Source organism: Suncus etruscus, chromosome 2 (assembly GCF_024139225.1).
Source record: "Suncus etruscus isolate mSunEtr1 chromosome 2, mSunEtr1.pri.cur, whole genome shotgun sequence".
In the NCBI taxonomy this organism is placed as follows: domain Eukaryota; kingdom Metazoa; phylum Chordata; class Mammalia; order Eulipotyphla; family Soricidae; genus Suncus; species Suncus etruscus.
In genome coordinates this window covers 167223122-167240987 of record NC_064849.1, presented here as the reverse complement: position 1 = coordinate 167240987, position 17866 = coordinate 167223122, and the positions used below count along the sequence as shown (strand labels likewise).

Genomic DNA, 17866 nt, shown 5'->3' with positions numbered 1-17866 from the left:
AGGGGGTTGTTCTTTTTATGACTGAAACCCAACTACAATAATGTTTGTAATTATGGTGCTTATATAAAGATTTTATTAAAAAAATAACTAATTGATATGGTAATGAGCACTGTAAGAGGAGTCTTTACCATAAAATATCATCTAGTGGGCCTTGAGTATCCAGGTTCCTTTCATAAAAGTAATCTAAAATCATGATTATTTACCCATGGGTTTTAAGAAAAATAGAAGGAATTATTGAAATAATTCCGAGATGAAGGTGGAAGGATAATATAAACCTCACTACAGAATGGTGAGTGCAGTTAGAGAAATAACTACATTGAGAACTATAATAACAATGTCAATGAGTGAGGGAAGTAGAAAGCCTGTCTTGAATATAGGTGGCGGGGGTGGATGGAGGGAAACGGGGACAATGGTGATGGGAAGGTTGCACTGGTGAAGAGGGAGGTGTTCTTTTTATAATTAAAACCCAACTACAATCATATTTGTAATCACAGTTTTTAAATAAAGATATTATTAGAAGAAAGTGTCACTGTGTTAACTGAAATAAGCTGGAGATAATAACAAGTAACAGATGATCTCATTTAGTTGTAGTTTATTGAGGAGGGAGGTAACAAAGCTAATATCAGTTGGATGAAGGAGTACAAAGTGAGAATACCAGAATAGGGCCAATAGTGGAGTGGAAGTGACAAGGGTCAGTCACTGACTAAATCTTGGGAATTTGTGGAAGTCAAGATATGGAAATGATCTGTGTATACACTGATGGATGAAAGAATAGATTTGATGTGGTAGGGACATATAATGCAGTATTATTTAACCATAATAAAGAAGGAAATTTTTATCATTTTCTATAAAGGAATGAACCTAAAGGACATAATGCAAAAAATAAGTTGGCAAAAGCAAAATGTTGTATAATTTCAGTATATGTGTCAATTCTTTTTTTAAATTTTTTCCAAAAGCTATTTTTATTTTATTTTTTTTTAAGGAATTAAAACGCTTTAATTAAATTAATTAAATTAATTAAATTAATTAATTTAATTAAATTAATTAAAACGAGTGGATGATAAAGTGTGTAGAAACTGAAAATTTACAAACTATTTAAAACCTGGAATCGCTGACTGTTCAGAAACTACACAGATGGATCATGGGTGGTGGTGAACAGCAGAAGGGATTATGGATGAATCTGCATTGTTCTAGCTGCTCCCCATGCCACCCGTCTCCGAGGAAAGCCTGACATTGATTAAATATTGAGCCAGGCTAATGCTGGCAGCAGATCCAGTGATGGTAACCTGCCTATCAGTAGATCCTTCCACTGGGTTCGCAATTTTGATCTGCGCCCCAGACATCTGACGGATCTCATTGATTTTGGCGCCTTGACGCCCGATTATGCAGCCAATCAAATCATTTGGAATGGTGAGTTCATGAGAAGTAGTCTGAGCAGATGCATCCAAACCTGCACTGAATCCGGTGTTGCCATGCGTCATGGGAAAATGAGACTGTTGCATTGCCAACTGGTGCAGCTTGGTCAAATCTGGCTGTGGAATGGCATACTGTCCTTGAATGGTATAGGCCTGACCACCTGCAAAGATGACCGGAGAACTGGACGGCTTGGGCCGGTTCGGGATGGTCACGCCCTTCGGAGGGGACTCCAACATGACCACGCAGATCTGTTTCACACACTCAATGATGGATTGCGGAATGCCAGCAATAGTGATGGCCCGCTCAGTTGAATTGGGGAGCATATCCCCCGCCACTTGGACCTGAGCCCCTGTACTCTCTCGTATTTCCTTGATCTTGCAACCACCTTTCCCAATGAGAGAGCCACACTGACTAGCAGGGACCACCAGCCTCAGGGTGACTGGGGGTCTACTGGCAGCTGTGCTATTGGTCATAGAGCTGCTAATGTCCTCTTCCAGTTTGTCAATGATCATAGCAAAAGCTTTGAAGATGGCATTAGTGGGTCCAGCCAAAGTGATAATTCTCTCCGGACAATTCCCTTCTGAGATGTTGATACGTGCACCACTCTCTTCCCGCATCTTCTTCACAGATTCTCCTTTCTTTCCGATGATACTGCCAACTTCCTTTCCATGCATAAGTAGCCGGATGGTAAGTGTGACATTTAATCCACCTTCAATCACACCGGTGTCCATGTCGAGCAGTGTTCTGGGGAGCTGGACTTTGAGTGGTCAAGTCTTTGGTCACTTGCAGGCGCGAGGCGACTGAGGGGGAGAGAAAGAGAGGAGCGGGCGGGCGGGCGGGAAGGGGAAGGGCGGGAGGCCGGGGGCGGAACAATAGGGGCGGGCGGGAAGGCGAGGGGGGCCCCGCGGGCGGGCGGAGGAGGAGGAGGAGGAGGAGGGGGGGGGTGGAGGAGGAGGAAGGGGAGAGAGACCCCGGGGCGGGCGGGGGGGGCGGGAGAGGGCGCAGGCTGCGGCTGCTCCGGCTGCTGCCTCTGCTGGTCTGGGCTTTATTTTAATTTTTATATGAATAATTTTTATTTTGATCAAAGTGGATTGCAAATCATTCACAGTAGTATTTCAAATACATAGTGACATTGAATCAGGCATTCCCACCACCAATGTTGTTCTCCCTCAACCTCTGTTCCCAGCATGCATCCCATATCGCCCCTCCTTTGCCCCCGGGGCTGCTAGTATAAGTAGTCTCTTCTATGTCTAGCCTGTTGTAGATTGAGTATCATTTCTGTTGTAGTTGGCTTTGGATTTGGTGTTCAAGTCTGATCATTTTTTATTTCTACTTGATTTTCATACGACTGTTTGGTCTTGGTGCCCTCCATTATTTTCCCCTCAATTTGTGAGGCAGAATAAGATGGTTCAAGTTATGTATTTCTGTTTGAAAGTAAAAAAAAGAAAAAGAAAAGAAAAAAGGGGGGCAAAAATTCAAACAAGCAAAAAAACAGGAGGAGTCCTTCTAGAGACTATAAATCTCAGTTTAAGAAAATAAAGGGAAAAAGGAAGGAAAATGTGTCAATTCTGATGCAGTTTAACTCATAGAAACAATGATAGAATGGTACTTGCCAGGACCTAAGAAAGTGATGCTATTTTAGTCAAAGGTAACAACGTCCATGTGTTAAAAATAATTCTAGATACCATGTGTACAACAAGTGGACTTAATAATTTTATTAATTTATTAAATAAATTATATTTATTTAAAATCTATTTATATATAAATATATAAATATATTTAATATAATTATATAATAATCATAATAATATGTTAATATAATAAATATATCATATTATTTATATAGTATATATTAAATAAATTATATTTATTTTAAAATTTATATATTTATAAATTTATAAATAAATTTATTAATATTTACTTGAAATGTTCCAAATAGGCTAAGAAAAGAAAATTGCAATATTTGTTCTTGAAAATTTATTTCTAAGGAATCCCTTGGAAAGCTTAAGAAATAGTGTGACAAATATAAGGGAGGCATTTTTTGTGGGAAGATAATTTGAGAACAAGTAAGTGTAGAAGCATGAGACTAACAAGTAGAAATAGTACATTATAGAATGTACAGAAGAGGAGTAAGATAGACAACCAAAGTAGTCGAAATAAAAACGGCTAACTTCGCAGATATTTATGAGGAAGTACCAATAAGGAATAATGTAATTAGTTTACTTTAATAAGAAATTGCCATAAGACACATTGAAAGAATTCATCTTTGCTTTGTACTTTGTTGAGAAAAATGATCCCCCAAGCTTAAGAAAATTAAATTAATATTTTATACTGAATATATATATCCCTTGTACATACATTTTGTTAATAAAAATAGTTCATATTTCTAAATTCAAGATGATAAAATATAAAAATGTATTATTCTCCCTCAAGCATAAAATCAAATCTCATTTAAGTAGGGATGTATCTTTCTTTTCCATTGAAATAAAATAACTTTGAGAATTTTATTTTCCTTGATTAAAAGTGTTACTGCTGAAAGACTAACAAGTGAAAAAAATAACACAAAGTTTCTACTTGACCCATTGAGCAGAGATTATATATTTTATAACTTTTAATAAGCTGAAACAGTTCATTTGTGTATGAGTGGGGGTAAGTATACTGGAGCTCACAGGTTTCAGAAAAGAAATGTATTCATAATATCCTCACTCAGTCTTTTATACTGAAAGGAGTTTGAAATAAGAAGGCATTGCTCTTTTAAAAGCAGTGACAAAGTTAAATGCCACTTTTCAATAGGACCCAGAGGTTTTGAGAATTAACCAGCTACAAAAATGTATTATGTGTTCTCTAAAGGAAAATTAAAACACAAATCAAAATTGTTGAGGGAAACATTATTGCCGTTCAGTAGCTAAGGCACTTACATGCTGTGCTAAATATGTCTGTAAGCCAATAATTCAGAAACTACTTTTTAAAATAAGCTGGTGAGGCAAAGGACAAAGGACTTGCTGATGGAGATATCAAAACTCATTTTCTTTTTTTTTCTTTTTTTTTTTTTTTTTTTTTGTGGTTTTTGGGTCACACCCGGCAGTGCTCAGGGGTTATTCCTGGCTCCAGGCTCAGAAATTGCTCCTGGCAGGCACCGGGGACCATATGGGGCGCCGGGATTCGAACCGATGACCTCCTGAATGAAAGGCAAACACCTTACCTCCATGCTATCTCTCTGGCCCCCCAAAAAACTCATTTTCTTTAAGTCTTCTTTCTCTTATTGCTCCTTCACTTTCTGTAAAAAAAAAAAGGGGGGGTAGTGATGCCAAGGAGGTGGCACAAGTGGTAGGGCATTTGCCTTACCTGTGCTAACCTAGGATGGACCACATTTTGATCCCCAGGCCTCCCATATGGTCCCCCAAGCCAGGATAAATTTCTGAGCACAGAGCAAGGAGTAATTTCTGAGCATCACTGGGTGTGGCCCCAAAACAACAACAACAACAAAAATGAGTAGTGTCTCTATGGGATTTTAGAAAACTCAAGTTTGCTCTTCTTTATTCTCTTGCTTCATTACACACCAGCATTATAAAAAAAAAAGGTGTGCTTATGTTATGAAAAACATACACCAAAATATTTGTCAGAGGAATGTATTGGTTTTGAAATAGATAAAGATATCACGTGGCTTCTGAAATTAATTTAAATTCCAACACTGACCAGAGAAAGATTTAAGATTCATCTTTAGAATGCACCCTCATGAATATGATTGCAGTGAAATATGCATCATAATAAATATTCATCAGAGTATAATGTTGATATAAACACTTTTTAATCCTCTTTCAAACCTTTACAATAGCATTATGGGTTTATCCTGATAATCATTATTTGCTCATTCATCCATGTAGCAAAGATATATTAGGACCATATTATATAGAAGGCACTGTGCTCCATGCTATGAAAAAGTACAAGATGAATAAACATCTGGCTTTTCACTAAAGCAACATAAGTAGAGTTTAAATATCTTAACTTCTGGAGCAAAATTTGAGTTTAAATAACAGTTCAAACTGTTAGTCACTGGTAAATTTATTAATATCTGTGATTCTAAATTTCTTGTCTGAAAATGAAAATAATAAAAATAATAAAACATATGTAGTAGGGATGAGAAATAAACAATACACACACACAGGAAAAGAAAAAAGAAAAGAAATCTTCCTTTAGTATAAATGAGCTCAGTATGAATCATAGGAGTGTGTATGGACAATAAAAAAATCTCTAAAACTGTTCTTGTTCATAGGTGAAAAGTGAATATGTTTATTTTTCAAAAGGTAACTTTGTATATAATATATTAAAACATGAACCTGAAAGCAAGCTAGAAGCTTTTAAAAGGACGACAGAAAACAGGGAGGACCAGCAGAGGACCAATCTAGTCATGAAAAAATATCAGACCAATCCCATATTTAATTGACAACTTAACAATTTTCTTTAAAACTCTCAACATCTGAAAAGGAAGTACTAAATAAGGAGATGTCAAATATTTTGAAAACTTAGGATATGATGTGGGTGCTGATTACATTGTGAAACAAACCAATAACATTGAGAAAACAGCTGAAATTCAAATAAGGCATTTAATTTAATTAATATTTTTATATTCTGTCAATTTTGTTTTTTCTTTTATTTTTTTTTTGTTTTGTTTTTAGGGCCACACCAGTTTGATGTTCAGGGGTTACTCCTGGATTAGTGCTCAGAAATTGCCCCTGGCTTGGGGGACCATATGGGATAACAGGGGATGGAACCGTGGTCCTTCCTTGGCTAGCGCTCGCAAGGCAGACACCTTACCCTAGCTCCACCTCATCGGCCCCTTCTGTCAATTTTGATGAATGAATCATATTTATGATATCAACACTAGGGAAGTTGAATAAAGGATTTAATAATTTTGTTAAGTGTCCAGTGACAGTTCAATGGGTAAGATTCTTGGTTTGCATGCTGCCAACTTGGATTCAATGACTAGCACTCATAGGGTTTCCCCATACTCACTGCTTCCTACTTAATATCATCATGTTTGGAGGTTTCTTTCTCCACAATTTGTTCACTTGAGCCAAAAAATATATGTCTTTCTTAGGAACCAGAAATCTCTCCACAGATAACTAAAGGAAAATGAATAAAGAAATAACCAATATGGCTTCATACACTCAATGTGTTTCTTTAGCGACTTTAATAAAGTAAATGATAAAATTCTTCCCTTTCCCACAATACTTTTTCCGAACTTGCTCAGGATACATATATTTTTTACTTATTTTTATTAATAGCTTTATTTAAATACGTTAATTATAAATAGGATTGTAGTTGGGTTTCAGTCATGTAAAGAACATACCCTTTACTGGTGCAACATTCCCACCACCAATGTCCCAAATCTCCCTTCTCCTACCCCAACCCCTGTACTCTAGACAGGCTTTCCACATCCCTCATTCATTCACATTGTTAAGATAAGACTTAGTATAGTTATTTTTCTAACTGCACTAATTACTCTTTCTGGTGAGTTTCATGTCCTGAGCTGGACCTTCCAGGCCTGCTCTCTTTCTCTCTGAGAATTATTGCAAAAATGTCTTTTATTTTTTCTTAAAACCCATAGATAAGGGAGACTATTCTGTGTCTATCTCTCTACTTCTGACTTAATTCACTCAACATAATAAATTCCATGTACATCCATGTATAGTAAAATTTCATGACTTCATCTCTCCTGACGGGTGCTGGGAGGCTTGGCAGATGCCCAGCCATTCTCCTATTTCTCCCCTGGACTCCCAGGCCTTCCCTGGGTGCCAGCTCAGGTGGCCTGAATTGGGTTCCAGGCTGACTCTTTTAGGGGTCCTCAGGCTCCCCACCTTCTCTAGGAGGGAGGAGCATGGAGAGGAGGCCGGGCAGATATTTGGCTGTGGTTCCTTGATTATGGAGGCCAGCTCTTCCCAGGTATGGGGTTAGGGGACACCCCATGCCAGGGGCCTTCTCCCTAGCTTGGGGGATGCTGGGAGGCTTGGCAAGCCCCCAGCAGTTCCCCTATTTCTCCCCTGGACTCCAGGTCTTCCCTGGGTGCCAGCCAAGGTAGACTCTATAGTGGTTCTCAGGCTTTCCCCCTTTCTCTTCCTACACTAATGGGGGGATGCATGGGGCAAAAGGCAGGCCGATGCAGCACTGGTGATGTCAGGTCATTCACTGGTAATATCCATTGTATATATGTACCACAGTTTCTTTAGCCATTCATCTATTGAAGGGCATCTTGGATGTTTTCAGAGACTGGCTATTGTAAATAGCACGAAAATAAATATTGGTGTGAGGAAGTGATTTTTGTATTATAATTTTGTGTTCCTAGAGTATATCCCTAGGAGTGGTATAGCTGGATCTTATGGGAGCTCAATTTCCAGGTTTTGGAGGAATCTCCATGTCACTTTCCATAAATTTTGGACTAGACAGCATTCCCACCAGCAGTAATAAGAGTTCCTTTCTCTCTACATCCCACCAGCACTGCTTTTTCTCATTCTTTGTGATGTATGCCAATCTCTGTGGTGTAAGGTGATACCTCATAGTTGTTTTGCTTTGCATCTCCCTGGTGATTAGTGAGGTGGAGCATTTTTTCATGTGCCTTTTGGCCATTTGTATTTCTTCTTTATAAAAATATCTGTTCATTTCTTCTCCCCATTTCTTATGGGGTAAGATTTTTTATTGTAAAGTTCTGTCAGTGCCTTGTATATTTTGGATATTAGCCCCTTATCTGATGGGTATTGGATGAATAGTGTCTCCCAGTCGGTGGATAGCTCTTGTATCCTGGGCACTGTTTTCTTTTAGGTGCAGAAGCTTCTCAGCTTAATATATTCCCATCCGTTTATCTCTGCTTCCACTTGTTTCAAGAGTACAGTTTCCTCCTTGAAGATGCCTTTAGTCTCAGTGTCATGGATTGTTTTACCTACACGTTTATCTATATACCTTAGGGTTTTAGGTCTGATATCAAGGCCTTTAATACATTTGGATTTTACCATCGTACATGATGTTAGGTGGGGGTCTAAGTTCGCTTTTTTACACATGGCTAACTAGTTGTGCCAACACCTCTTGTTGAAGAGGCTTTCCCACCTACATTTAGGGTTTCTTGCTCCATTATCAAAAATTAGGTGATTGTATGATGGGGAACATTCTGTGAGTACTCAAGCTGATTCCACTGATCTGAGAGTCTGTCTTTATTCCAATACCATGCTGTTTTGATAACTATTGCTTTGTAATACAGTTTAAAGTTGGAGAAAGTAATGCCTCACATATTTCTTTCACCAAGAAGTGCATTAACTATTCCAGGGTGATTATTTTTCCAGATGAATTTCAGAAATGTTTGATGACTTCATTGAAGAATGTCATTGGTATCTTTAGAGGAATTGCATTAAATCTATACAATGCTTTGGGGAGTGTTGCAATTTTAATTATGTTAATCCTGCCAATCCATAAGCAGGGAATGTGTTTTCATTCTCTAGTGTCCTCTCTTATTTCTTGAAGCAGTGTTTTAACGTTTTCTTTGTATAGGTCCTTCACATCATTAGTCAAGTTGACGCTGAGATATTTGAGTTTGTGTGGCAGTAATGTAAATGGTGTCGTTTTCTTAATGTCAATTTCTTCCCTATCAATATTGGTATATAAAAAAGCCATTGATTATTGCATTTTAATTTTGTAGCCTGCCACCTTGCTATATGAATCTATTGTTTCTAGAATCTTTTTAGTTGAGTTTAATGGTTTTCTAAGTAGAGTATCATGTCATCTGCAAACACAAACAGTGAGAGCTTGATTTATTCCTTTCCTATCTGGAATCCTTGATATCTTTTTCTTGCCTAATGGCTTATAGCAAGTATTTCTAGTACTATATTGTATAGGAGTGTTGAGAGAGGAAAACCCTGTCCTGTATGATAATTTAGAGGAAAGGGTTTTAGTTTTTCTCCGTTGAGGATAATATTTTCCATTAGCTTGTTATAGATGGCCTTGACTAGAATGAGAAATGTTCCTTTCATTCCCATCTTGCTGAAAGTTTTGATCAAGAATGGGTGTAGAATCTTATCAAATGCTTTCACTGAATCTATTGATATGATCATGTGATTTTTATTTTTCTTAAAATTTTATTTTTGTTGATGTTGTTTATTATGTTGATTGATTTACAGATGTTAAACCATCCTAACATTCTTGAGATAAAACGTACTTGATCGTAGTGCATAATCTTCTTAATGAGGCATTGAATCATATTTGCCAGGATTTTGTTGAGGATCTTTGCATCTGTGTTCAACAGGAATATTGATCTGTAATTTTCTTCTTAGGCAGCATCTCTGTCGTTTTTGATATCAAGATGATATTGGCTTCATAAAAGCTATTTGAAAGTATACCTGGTTTTTTTTTTATTTCATGCAAGAGTCTTGCCAGGATTGGTAGTATTTCCTCTTGAATTCATTAGTGAATACGTCTGGGCCTGGACTTTTGTTTTTAAGCAGACATTTGATTACCATTTTAATTTCCTCAGTGGTGATGAGGGTGTTTAGATATAGTACATTTTTCTTATTCAACCATGGAAGGTTGTAGGAGTCCAAGATTTTTCCATTTCTTCCAGATTCTCATATTTGGTTTCATAGGGTTTCTCAAAGTAGTCTCTGATTGCCCTTTGAATCTCTGCAATATCTGTAGTGATCTTTTCTTTTTCATTTTGAATACGGGTTATCCAGTTTCTTTCTCTCTCCTTTGTGAGTTTTGCCAATGGTCTATCAATCTTGTTTATTTTATCAAATAACCAACTTCTGCTTTTGTTGATCTTTCGGATTGTTTTTTGGGTTTCCACTTCGTTGATTTCTGTTCTCAGCTTTTTTAAAAGGGTAAAATATAATGATATGTTCTATCATACCCTCTTGAATACAAGATTAGTTACCTCTGTCACATAAACATCTTCTACAGGGTAGGTAGAATAATGTCCTCATTCCTGTCCTTTAAAGGCAGTTACTTGTCATGCACAGAGTGGTTATTTTTGATAAGCCAGTTCATTTACTTTTCAACTTTTCTGTGATAAATGAGTCAGAGAAATTTTATAATGATATTTTTGGTCAATCTATAATAAGTTTAGTCAACTTAATGGCATATAAATTGTCTTAAGAAATAGAGATTAAATTTCTATGTAGTACCAATGCAAACTCTATAAGCCATTCTTTTTTAAAATCTTTATTTTAACACCTTGATTACAAACATGATTGTGGTTGGGTTTCAGTCATGTAAAGAACACCCCCCTTCACCAGTGCAACATTCCCATCACCAATGTCCAAATCTCCCTCTAATGAGACATTAAAAGTAAATTCAGGGGCCAGAGCAATAGCACAGCAAATAGGGTGTTTGCCTTGCACACGGTCAACCTAGATTTGATCTCTTGCATCCCATGTGGTCTCCTAAACCTGCCAGAAATAATTTCATCTATTTTTTGGGTCATATCCGGCATCGCTCAGGGTTTACTCCTGGCTCTGTGCTCAGGCAAGCGGGACCATATGGCATACTAAGGATTGACAGGGGTTCAGTTCCGGGTTGGCAGCGTGCAAAGCAAACTCCCTACCACTGTGCTATAGCTCCAGCCCCAACAAGGAATAATAACTTCTAAATGCAGAACCAGGTAACACCTAAACTCTGCTGAGTGTGGCCCCAAAACCAAAAAATAAATTCATTTTTCAATCCATGGCATTATATAAAGGTGTGCTTATATGTGTAATCTTTATGATAATGTGTTTAATGTGTAAGGTACACAATATACTAAAATACAATCACGATTCTATTATTTTCATAGTTTACTTGTTTTTTATCAGACTGTTGTTTCATATACATAATTTGAATAACAATGCCTCATATATTTAAAATCAAAATTTAGATCCAGTATTTATAGTAAACGCTTGACATATGTGAGACCCTAAATTTGATCCCTGGCCCAATGGGACTCCAGCAACATTTTAGATAACACTATTAAAATTAATTAAAAGGCATTAACTATCTAAAATATGTTGATTATTGTTATAATATAGAAGACATGTTTCTATGTTTTCACAAATATTGATGCAAATACACAGACTCAATAACAAATAATCATATATGGAATTATTGACTTTACCAAACCACATAAAACTATTCAAGTTTATTCAGTGTAATTTACAAATACCAATTCTCTTAGAAGATATATTGAGATGTACTAAAGGTGGAATTTACTGAGACATTGATGATTTTAGGTTGATAATTTAGAAAGGCAAAGAACAAGAGTAGAAGAGATACTTGAAAACTTAATTCAGCTTATCTTTAGTCAGAAGTAATAGCACTATTCACTCGAAGTGACCCTAAACAACCCTTGCTTTTGGAAAGTGCTTCTGCAGTCATTAAATTGACTCTTTGGAAACAAAACAAAAAACAAATCAGCAAGAGGACTTCCTTTTGTCAGTTTCTATCAGTTTTAGCTTGCACTGCCTTTCATTATTGGTCCCCAAAAGAGCATGTGACAAGTGGATAGACAACAATGAGACTTATAGCCATTATATTTGCTTTCCAGTATTTCTGCCAAATTTACTCCTAGAAGTGTGTCACATATAACGGAATACATTTCAAACTTTAAAAGTGGGGGCCAGAGAGATAGCATGGAGGTAAGAAGGTCATCTGTTTGAATCCCAGCATCCCATATGGTCCCCTGTGCCTGCCAGGAGCGATTTCTGAGCATGGAGCCAGAAGTAACCCCTGAGCACTGCAGGGTGTGACCCAAAAACCACAAAAAAATGGGATTCTAACTATACATCTTATGAACCAAATAATATAGCTAAATTTTACAATTTCTGAATGTCTATTTTGAAAATTAAATATTCCTACCAAAAACTGCTGCTTCTTAAATTTTCATGTCCTTAATCACATACAATAGACCTGAAAAATGGAGCAGCAAATAATAGATAGTTGTTCGTAGTTTACTTTATGTAGAATGTTTTTACCATTTATGTACACTATGTGGCAATTTGTTGTACAATTGCTGAACCTAGGAACATTATGATCTGATGCTCTCAAAGGTATAAATAGGTAAGTGTTCTAAAAAAAGATTAATTGCAGGTCTATTCATTAAAAGTTGCATTTACTAGCTATAGTTTATATAATAGACATTAATGGAATATCATAATTATCTTTTGCTAATAAGAGTATTATGTTCTGGGGCTAGGGAATTGCACAGCAGTAGGGTGTTTACCTTGCACGCGGCAGATCCAGGACAGATTTTGGTTTGATATCCAGCATCCCATATGATTCTCCAAGCCAGGAGTGATTTCTGAGTGCATAGCCAGGAGTAACACCTGAGTGTTACTGGGTGTGGCCCCAAATTAAAAAAAATTAAATGAGGCTAGAACAGTGATGCAAGTGGTAAGGTATCTGCCTTGCCCAAGCAAGCCTAGGATGGACCAGGGTTTGATCCACCAGAGTCCCATATGGTCCCCCAAGCCAGGAGAGATTTCTGAGCACATAGTCAAAAGTATCTCCTGAGTGTCACTAGATGTGGCCCCCAAACAAACAAAAATAGAGTACTATGTTCTACTTTGATAACATGATATTTAAATATATTTAAAATAGTTTCAAATACAGTAGTCTGTAACAAATATTAATTTTCAAATTTATGGTCTATGTGTGTCATAATAACTTTGTTATAAAATCTAGAGTGATATTAATAAAAGTACTAAGAAAAATATAAAATATTTTATTAGTTGTAATCTCTTACTAATGACAATGAGAGCTATTCTTAAAAAATTGACTTGACAACTTTATTACTTATCATTAAGCACTTAAATATATGATATATAGAGTGTTAAAAACAAAACTCCCTTAAAACCTCCCTGGCAATGGAGAAGAGTAGAACCTTGTGACTACAAAAGAAACCATAAGGAAGCATTGCAAAATCTCATGACATCTTGTAGGTGAATATTATAATCCTGCAGACACCTTCAGTACTAAGTTCTTCTATATCTTTCTGAAATAAAATTAAGAGTGGAAATGTTGGGCCTGGAGAGATAGCACAGTGGCGTTTGCCTTGCAAGCAGCCGATCCAGGACCAAAGGTGGTTGGTTCGAATCCCGGTGTCCCATATGGTCCCCCGTGCCTGCTAGGAGCTATTTCTGAGCAGACAGCCAGGAGTAACCCCTGAGCAACACCGGGTGTGGCCCCCCCCAAAAAAAATGAGTGAAAATGTTCAAATATCTCAAAGAAACAATTGAATGCACTGCCAATACAAATACAACAGAAATTAAAGAGATACAATTAAAAATTTTACAACTGGGGCCAGCGAGGTGGTGCTAGAGGTAAGGTGTTTGTCTAGGAAGCGCTAGCCAAGAAAGGACCATGGTTCAATCCCCCGACATCCCATATGGTCCCCCAAGCCAGGGGCAATTTCTGAGCACTTAGCCAGGAGTAACCTCTGAGCATCAAATGGTGTGGTCCGAAAAAAACCAAAAACAAAACCAAAAAAACCCTATATTTTCAGGTATATATTTAATATACACATAAATTTTTCAATATATTTATTGAATAACTTTATTATAATGAATTGATATTAAGTGACAAACTATATTAAGCACCAATTATATAGAAATAAAAATCAAAAATACAGTGATCCAGAACATTTATCTATAATTTCAGGAAAAAATGAATGCTTTTTAGTGGGGTAGGGCACAATCACCTAATCAGATTAGGGTGAGCAACATAGTAATCCCCCAAAATATTTACATACACAACAGGCTATATATCTAAAATTCCATAAATTCATCACATCAATACTGTGATGCTTTTACAACAATGAAATGCATTTATGACCATGCATCTCTCAGAATATATACCTGATTTTAAATAATATTTGACTGCCTATATGTGGTATATTTTCAGCCATAAAAAATATCACCTTGTTATTTGCATTAATGCATATTATGCTGTAAAGAATTATGCCAACTTGAATAAATAAAACTGAAAATGACAAATATTATCTGCTGTCACATATGTAAAATTTAATTTAAAAAAATCTAATTTTGGTACTGGAATAATAGAGCAGAGGGTAGGGTGCTTTCTCTACACATTGATGACAACTATTCAATGTCCAGCAATCCCCAACTCTACCAGGAGTGATTCCTGAGTGCAAAACCAGGAGTTAATCATGAGCACTTCTGAGGTGATTCTAAAACAACTAATAAATATTTAATATAAGAAAAATATATAGGGGCCGGGCGGTGGCGCTAGAGGTAAGGTGCCTGCCTTGCCTGTGCTAGCCTTGGATGGACCGTGGTTCGATCCCCCGGTGTCCCATATGGTCCCCCAAGCCAGGAGCAACTTCTGAGCGCATAGCCAGGAGTAACCCCTGAGCGTTACCGGGTGTGGCCCAAAAACCAAAAAAAAAATATATATATATATATATCATCAAATGGTGGTGTCAAGGATTGAGCAGAAAGAAAAGGGGAATATCTGGCCAAAAAATAGAGATAACACAGAACAGCTATTGTATTTACTATAAAGTATTATATCTAAAATAATTATAATTTCCACATTATTTCATGTTTAGCTAAACTTCAAGATTTCAGTAAACAATTTTACCAGGAATGGTTCAAATGTCTATTTACATAAAACTTATCTTTAGTGATGATTGATTAATTGGTTTGTGGCCATTTTCTATACAATGAAAGTATTAAGAACTCCCTTACTAAATTTTTTGGGCTTTCTACTACTCTTTACTATTTTTTTCTTCATTTATTTTGAAGCCACACTTGAAAATGCTAGAAATTACTCCAGAACTTGAGCTCAGAAGTTACCATTTACAGTCTCAAAGTGTCTTATGAAGTGCCAGTGATTAAACCTGGGTAGTCCACATGCAAGGCAATGTTCCTGGACTCTGGCCCTGCTCCACTTCACTTGTACTAATAAAATATATATATATATATATATATATATATATATTCCTAATGATATTGATCATTAAGATATAAAAGTGAGCCTCCTCTCTACGACAAGGTACCTAGATAACTAGAGTGTTTATTGGAATAAATGGTTTTCATTCTATTCAGGATAATTCTTCTTTGAGTATGCTTATCACTCATTGGATTGAAGCATCTTTGGATTAAAGTACCTGTTGGATTGGCCACTTAATTTACCGGTTCTCCACCACATTGTGAGGTCTTTCTCTTCCCAATAAAGACCTCAGATCAAGGGGGAGAAATGGCTTGTCATTTTGGTTACCCTTAATTAAGCAATCTGCCTGCTGGCCTTCGTGTTAGGATCAGAAAGCTTGTGGTGGTGGGCCCAGAGAGATAGCACAGTGGCGTTTGCCTTGCAAGCAGCCGATACAGGACCAAAGGTGGTTGGTTCGAATCCCGGTATCCCATATGGTCCCCCATGCCTGCCAGGAGCTATTTCTGAGCAGACAGCCTGGAGTAACCCCTGAGCACCGCCGGGTGTGGCCCAAAAAACAAAAGAAAAAAAAGAAAGCTTGTGGTGGAATTTTCCTGGACATGTTTTATTTCCCTAACTTAATATGCAGTCATTATTTCCGGTGTCAGTATTTCTGCTTCCAGATCTGCATCTCCCAATTCTTGAGGATTTGGACACGAGGCTTCTGTTTCACTTGTTGCCCAGAAGTAGACCAGTCTATCACAGGTGAGATGTTCCCTGGGGTGGTCTTGGTTGCTCAAATAGTTACAACTCACCCCTGCCTTTTCTCAATCCCTCAGACAATGTCTTATGAGCCCCACCACTTCCCCCATTGGGACATCTCTTAGAATGTGATACAAAAACAAACCCAGAACCAGCTCCCTCCCATCAGGGAAACAATCAAGATCCAACCTATGTGAGTTTGAATATAGAATATCTTGGTTGATATAAGAAAGTGTGTTCAAACTCTGGTCCATTTTCTCCATTTTGTATTGAATTCCTTACTAGCTGGAATGATGGTGGGTGGTGGACAAATCAGGGTTTTAGTACTGTGGCTAAGACCTGCCTGAGTGCTTCCCAACATTTACAGTGGAAATGTGGTTTTCTGATGGAGTTAAAACTAAGCTTAATAGCCTAAGTTACTCTGGAAGGATGGTTACAGAAGTTCCTTTGTCTTCTGAGCAGTTATTAGTGAAAACAGGCTTTCTAAGACACAAACAAGCAGGAAAAATTACCCTGTTTTGGAACTTGTCAGCTTGGAAAAAAGTTGATGCAGGTAATAAATTTAAAGGCAGTTTTACAAAAATCTTTCTGTCCACTTCACAGCCATATTCAGAATTTCTGGGTAGACTGACAGATGCTATCTGGAGGCAGGTTGAAATCAAGGAAGTCCAACAGATCCTAACAAAAATGTTAGCCTTCTAAAGTTGCAATAAAAATTGTCAGGCTATAGTGCATCCCATTAGGGAGAGACAAGTCATGGGAGTTCTACATTCTTGTAGGAATATTGGAACATGCAGTTTGAACTTCTCTTTTAGCTACCTATGCAGGGCAGATGCAAACTTCAGGGAACCAGAAAGGATATAATTATCCAGCTAGAGGTCACAGTGGAATCCACCAAAGCAGACCACCTGGACTTTACCCAATATGCGGCAAAGTATTTCATTGGGATAGAAATTGTTTTTCATTTTTTTTGTTTTGTTTCACACCCAGTGATGCTCAGAGGTTACTCCAGGCTATACACTCAGAAATAGCTTCTGGCTTGGGGGACCATATGGGAAACTGGGGATCGAAGTAAGGTTTGTCCTGGATCAGCATCATCAGGGAAAATTCCCTACCATGGTACTATCACGCAGGCCCATGTTTCTCATCTTCTTATCATGTCTCAAATAACTGGGGAAGAGGCCAAATCCCAGACCCATGACTTCAAGTAAGATAATTTAACCATGGCATAATGGAACATTTACTTAGATACTACAGGATGCCACCTTTTCTTTTTCATCTCCCAGACATGCCCCATAGAGTTCAAGACTTAATCATCTAGTCTTAGGAAACTGGGTCTGGAACAATCCCAGGCCCCACAAAATCAGGGAGCATTTTCATTAATATTTCAGTTTCTCAGCCTAGCCCAAGAGAACACCAAAGCATAAACTCATTAAAGACTGCCAATTTAGGAAACTGGCTCTTGATATACTATGATCTGATTGAATTATCATACAAGCTCAGTGATCATAAAGATAAGATATGGTATAAAAGGGCCTATTTTTTTTCAGTAAATTTGGACAAGATAATGGGGAGAAGCAGTCTGAGTATTTAGCCATTTATATTCATCTGAGAATTATACATTCTGACCATTTAAAAAATTATTATTTTCATATCTAACATTTGCAATGTCAAAAAATGTAAAAATATATAGTTCAAATGTTATTATTTTCTTATGTTATGCCTGGCAAATCATACTCATCAGGGAACAGAATTTTGGAAGTAAAAATACTGATGCTTCTAATAA

At 37.1% G+C, this 17866-nt stretch overlaps 1 protein-coding gene across 1 annotated transcript; it reads right to left on the bottom strand.

Moving 5' to 3' along the window:
- Window positions 1-1035: 1035 nt before the first annotated feature.
- On the bottom strand, window positions 1036-2249 carry LOC126001951 (poly(rC)-binding protein 2-like). Its single transcript, XM_049769148.1, has one exon. It carries the CDS (start codon window positions 2145-2147, stop codon window positions 1191-1193), a length of 957 nt encoding a protein of 318 aa, XP_049625105.1. The 5' UTR covers window positions 2148-2249; the 3' UTR covers window positions 1036-1190.
- Between the last annotated feature and the right edge of the window lie 15617 nt (window positions 2250-17866).

Excerpts from the sequence above, each read along its gene's own strand:
- LOC126001951 (XM_049769148.1), bottom strand. The coding sequence starts at position 2,147 with ATGGACACCGGTGTGATTGAAGGTGGATTAAATGTCACACTTACCATC.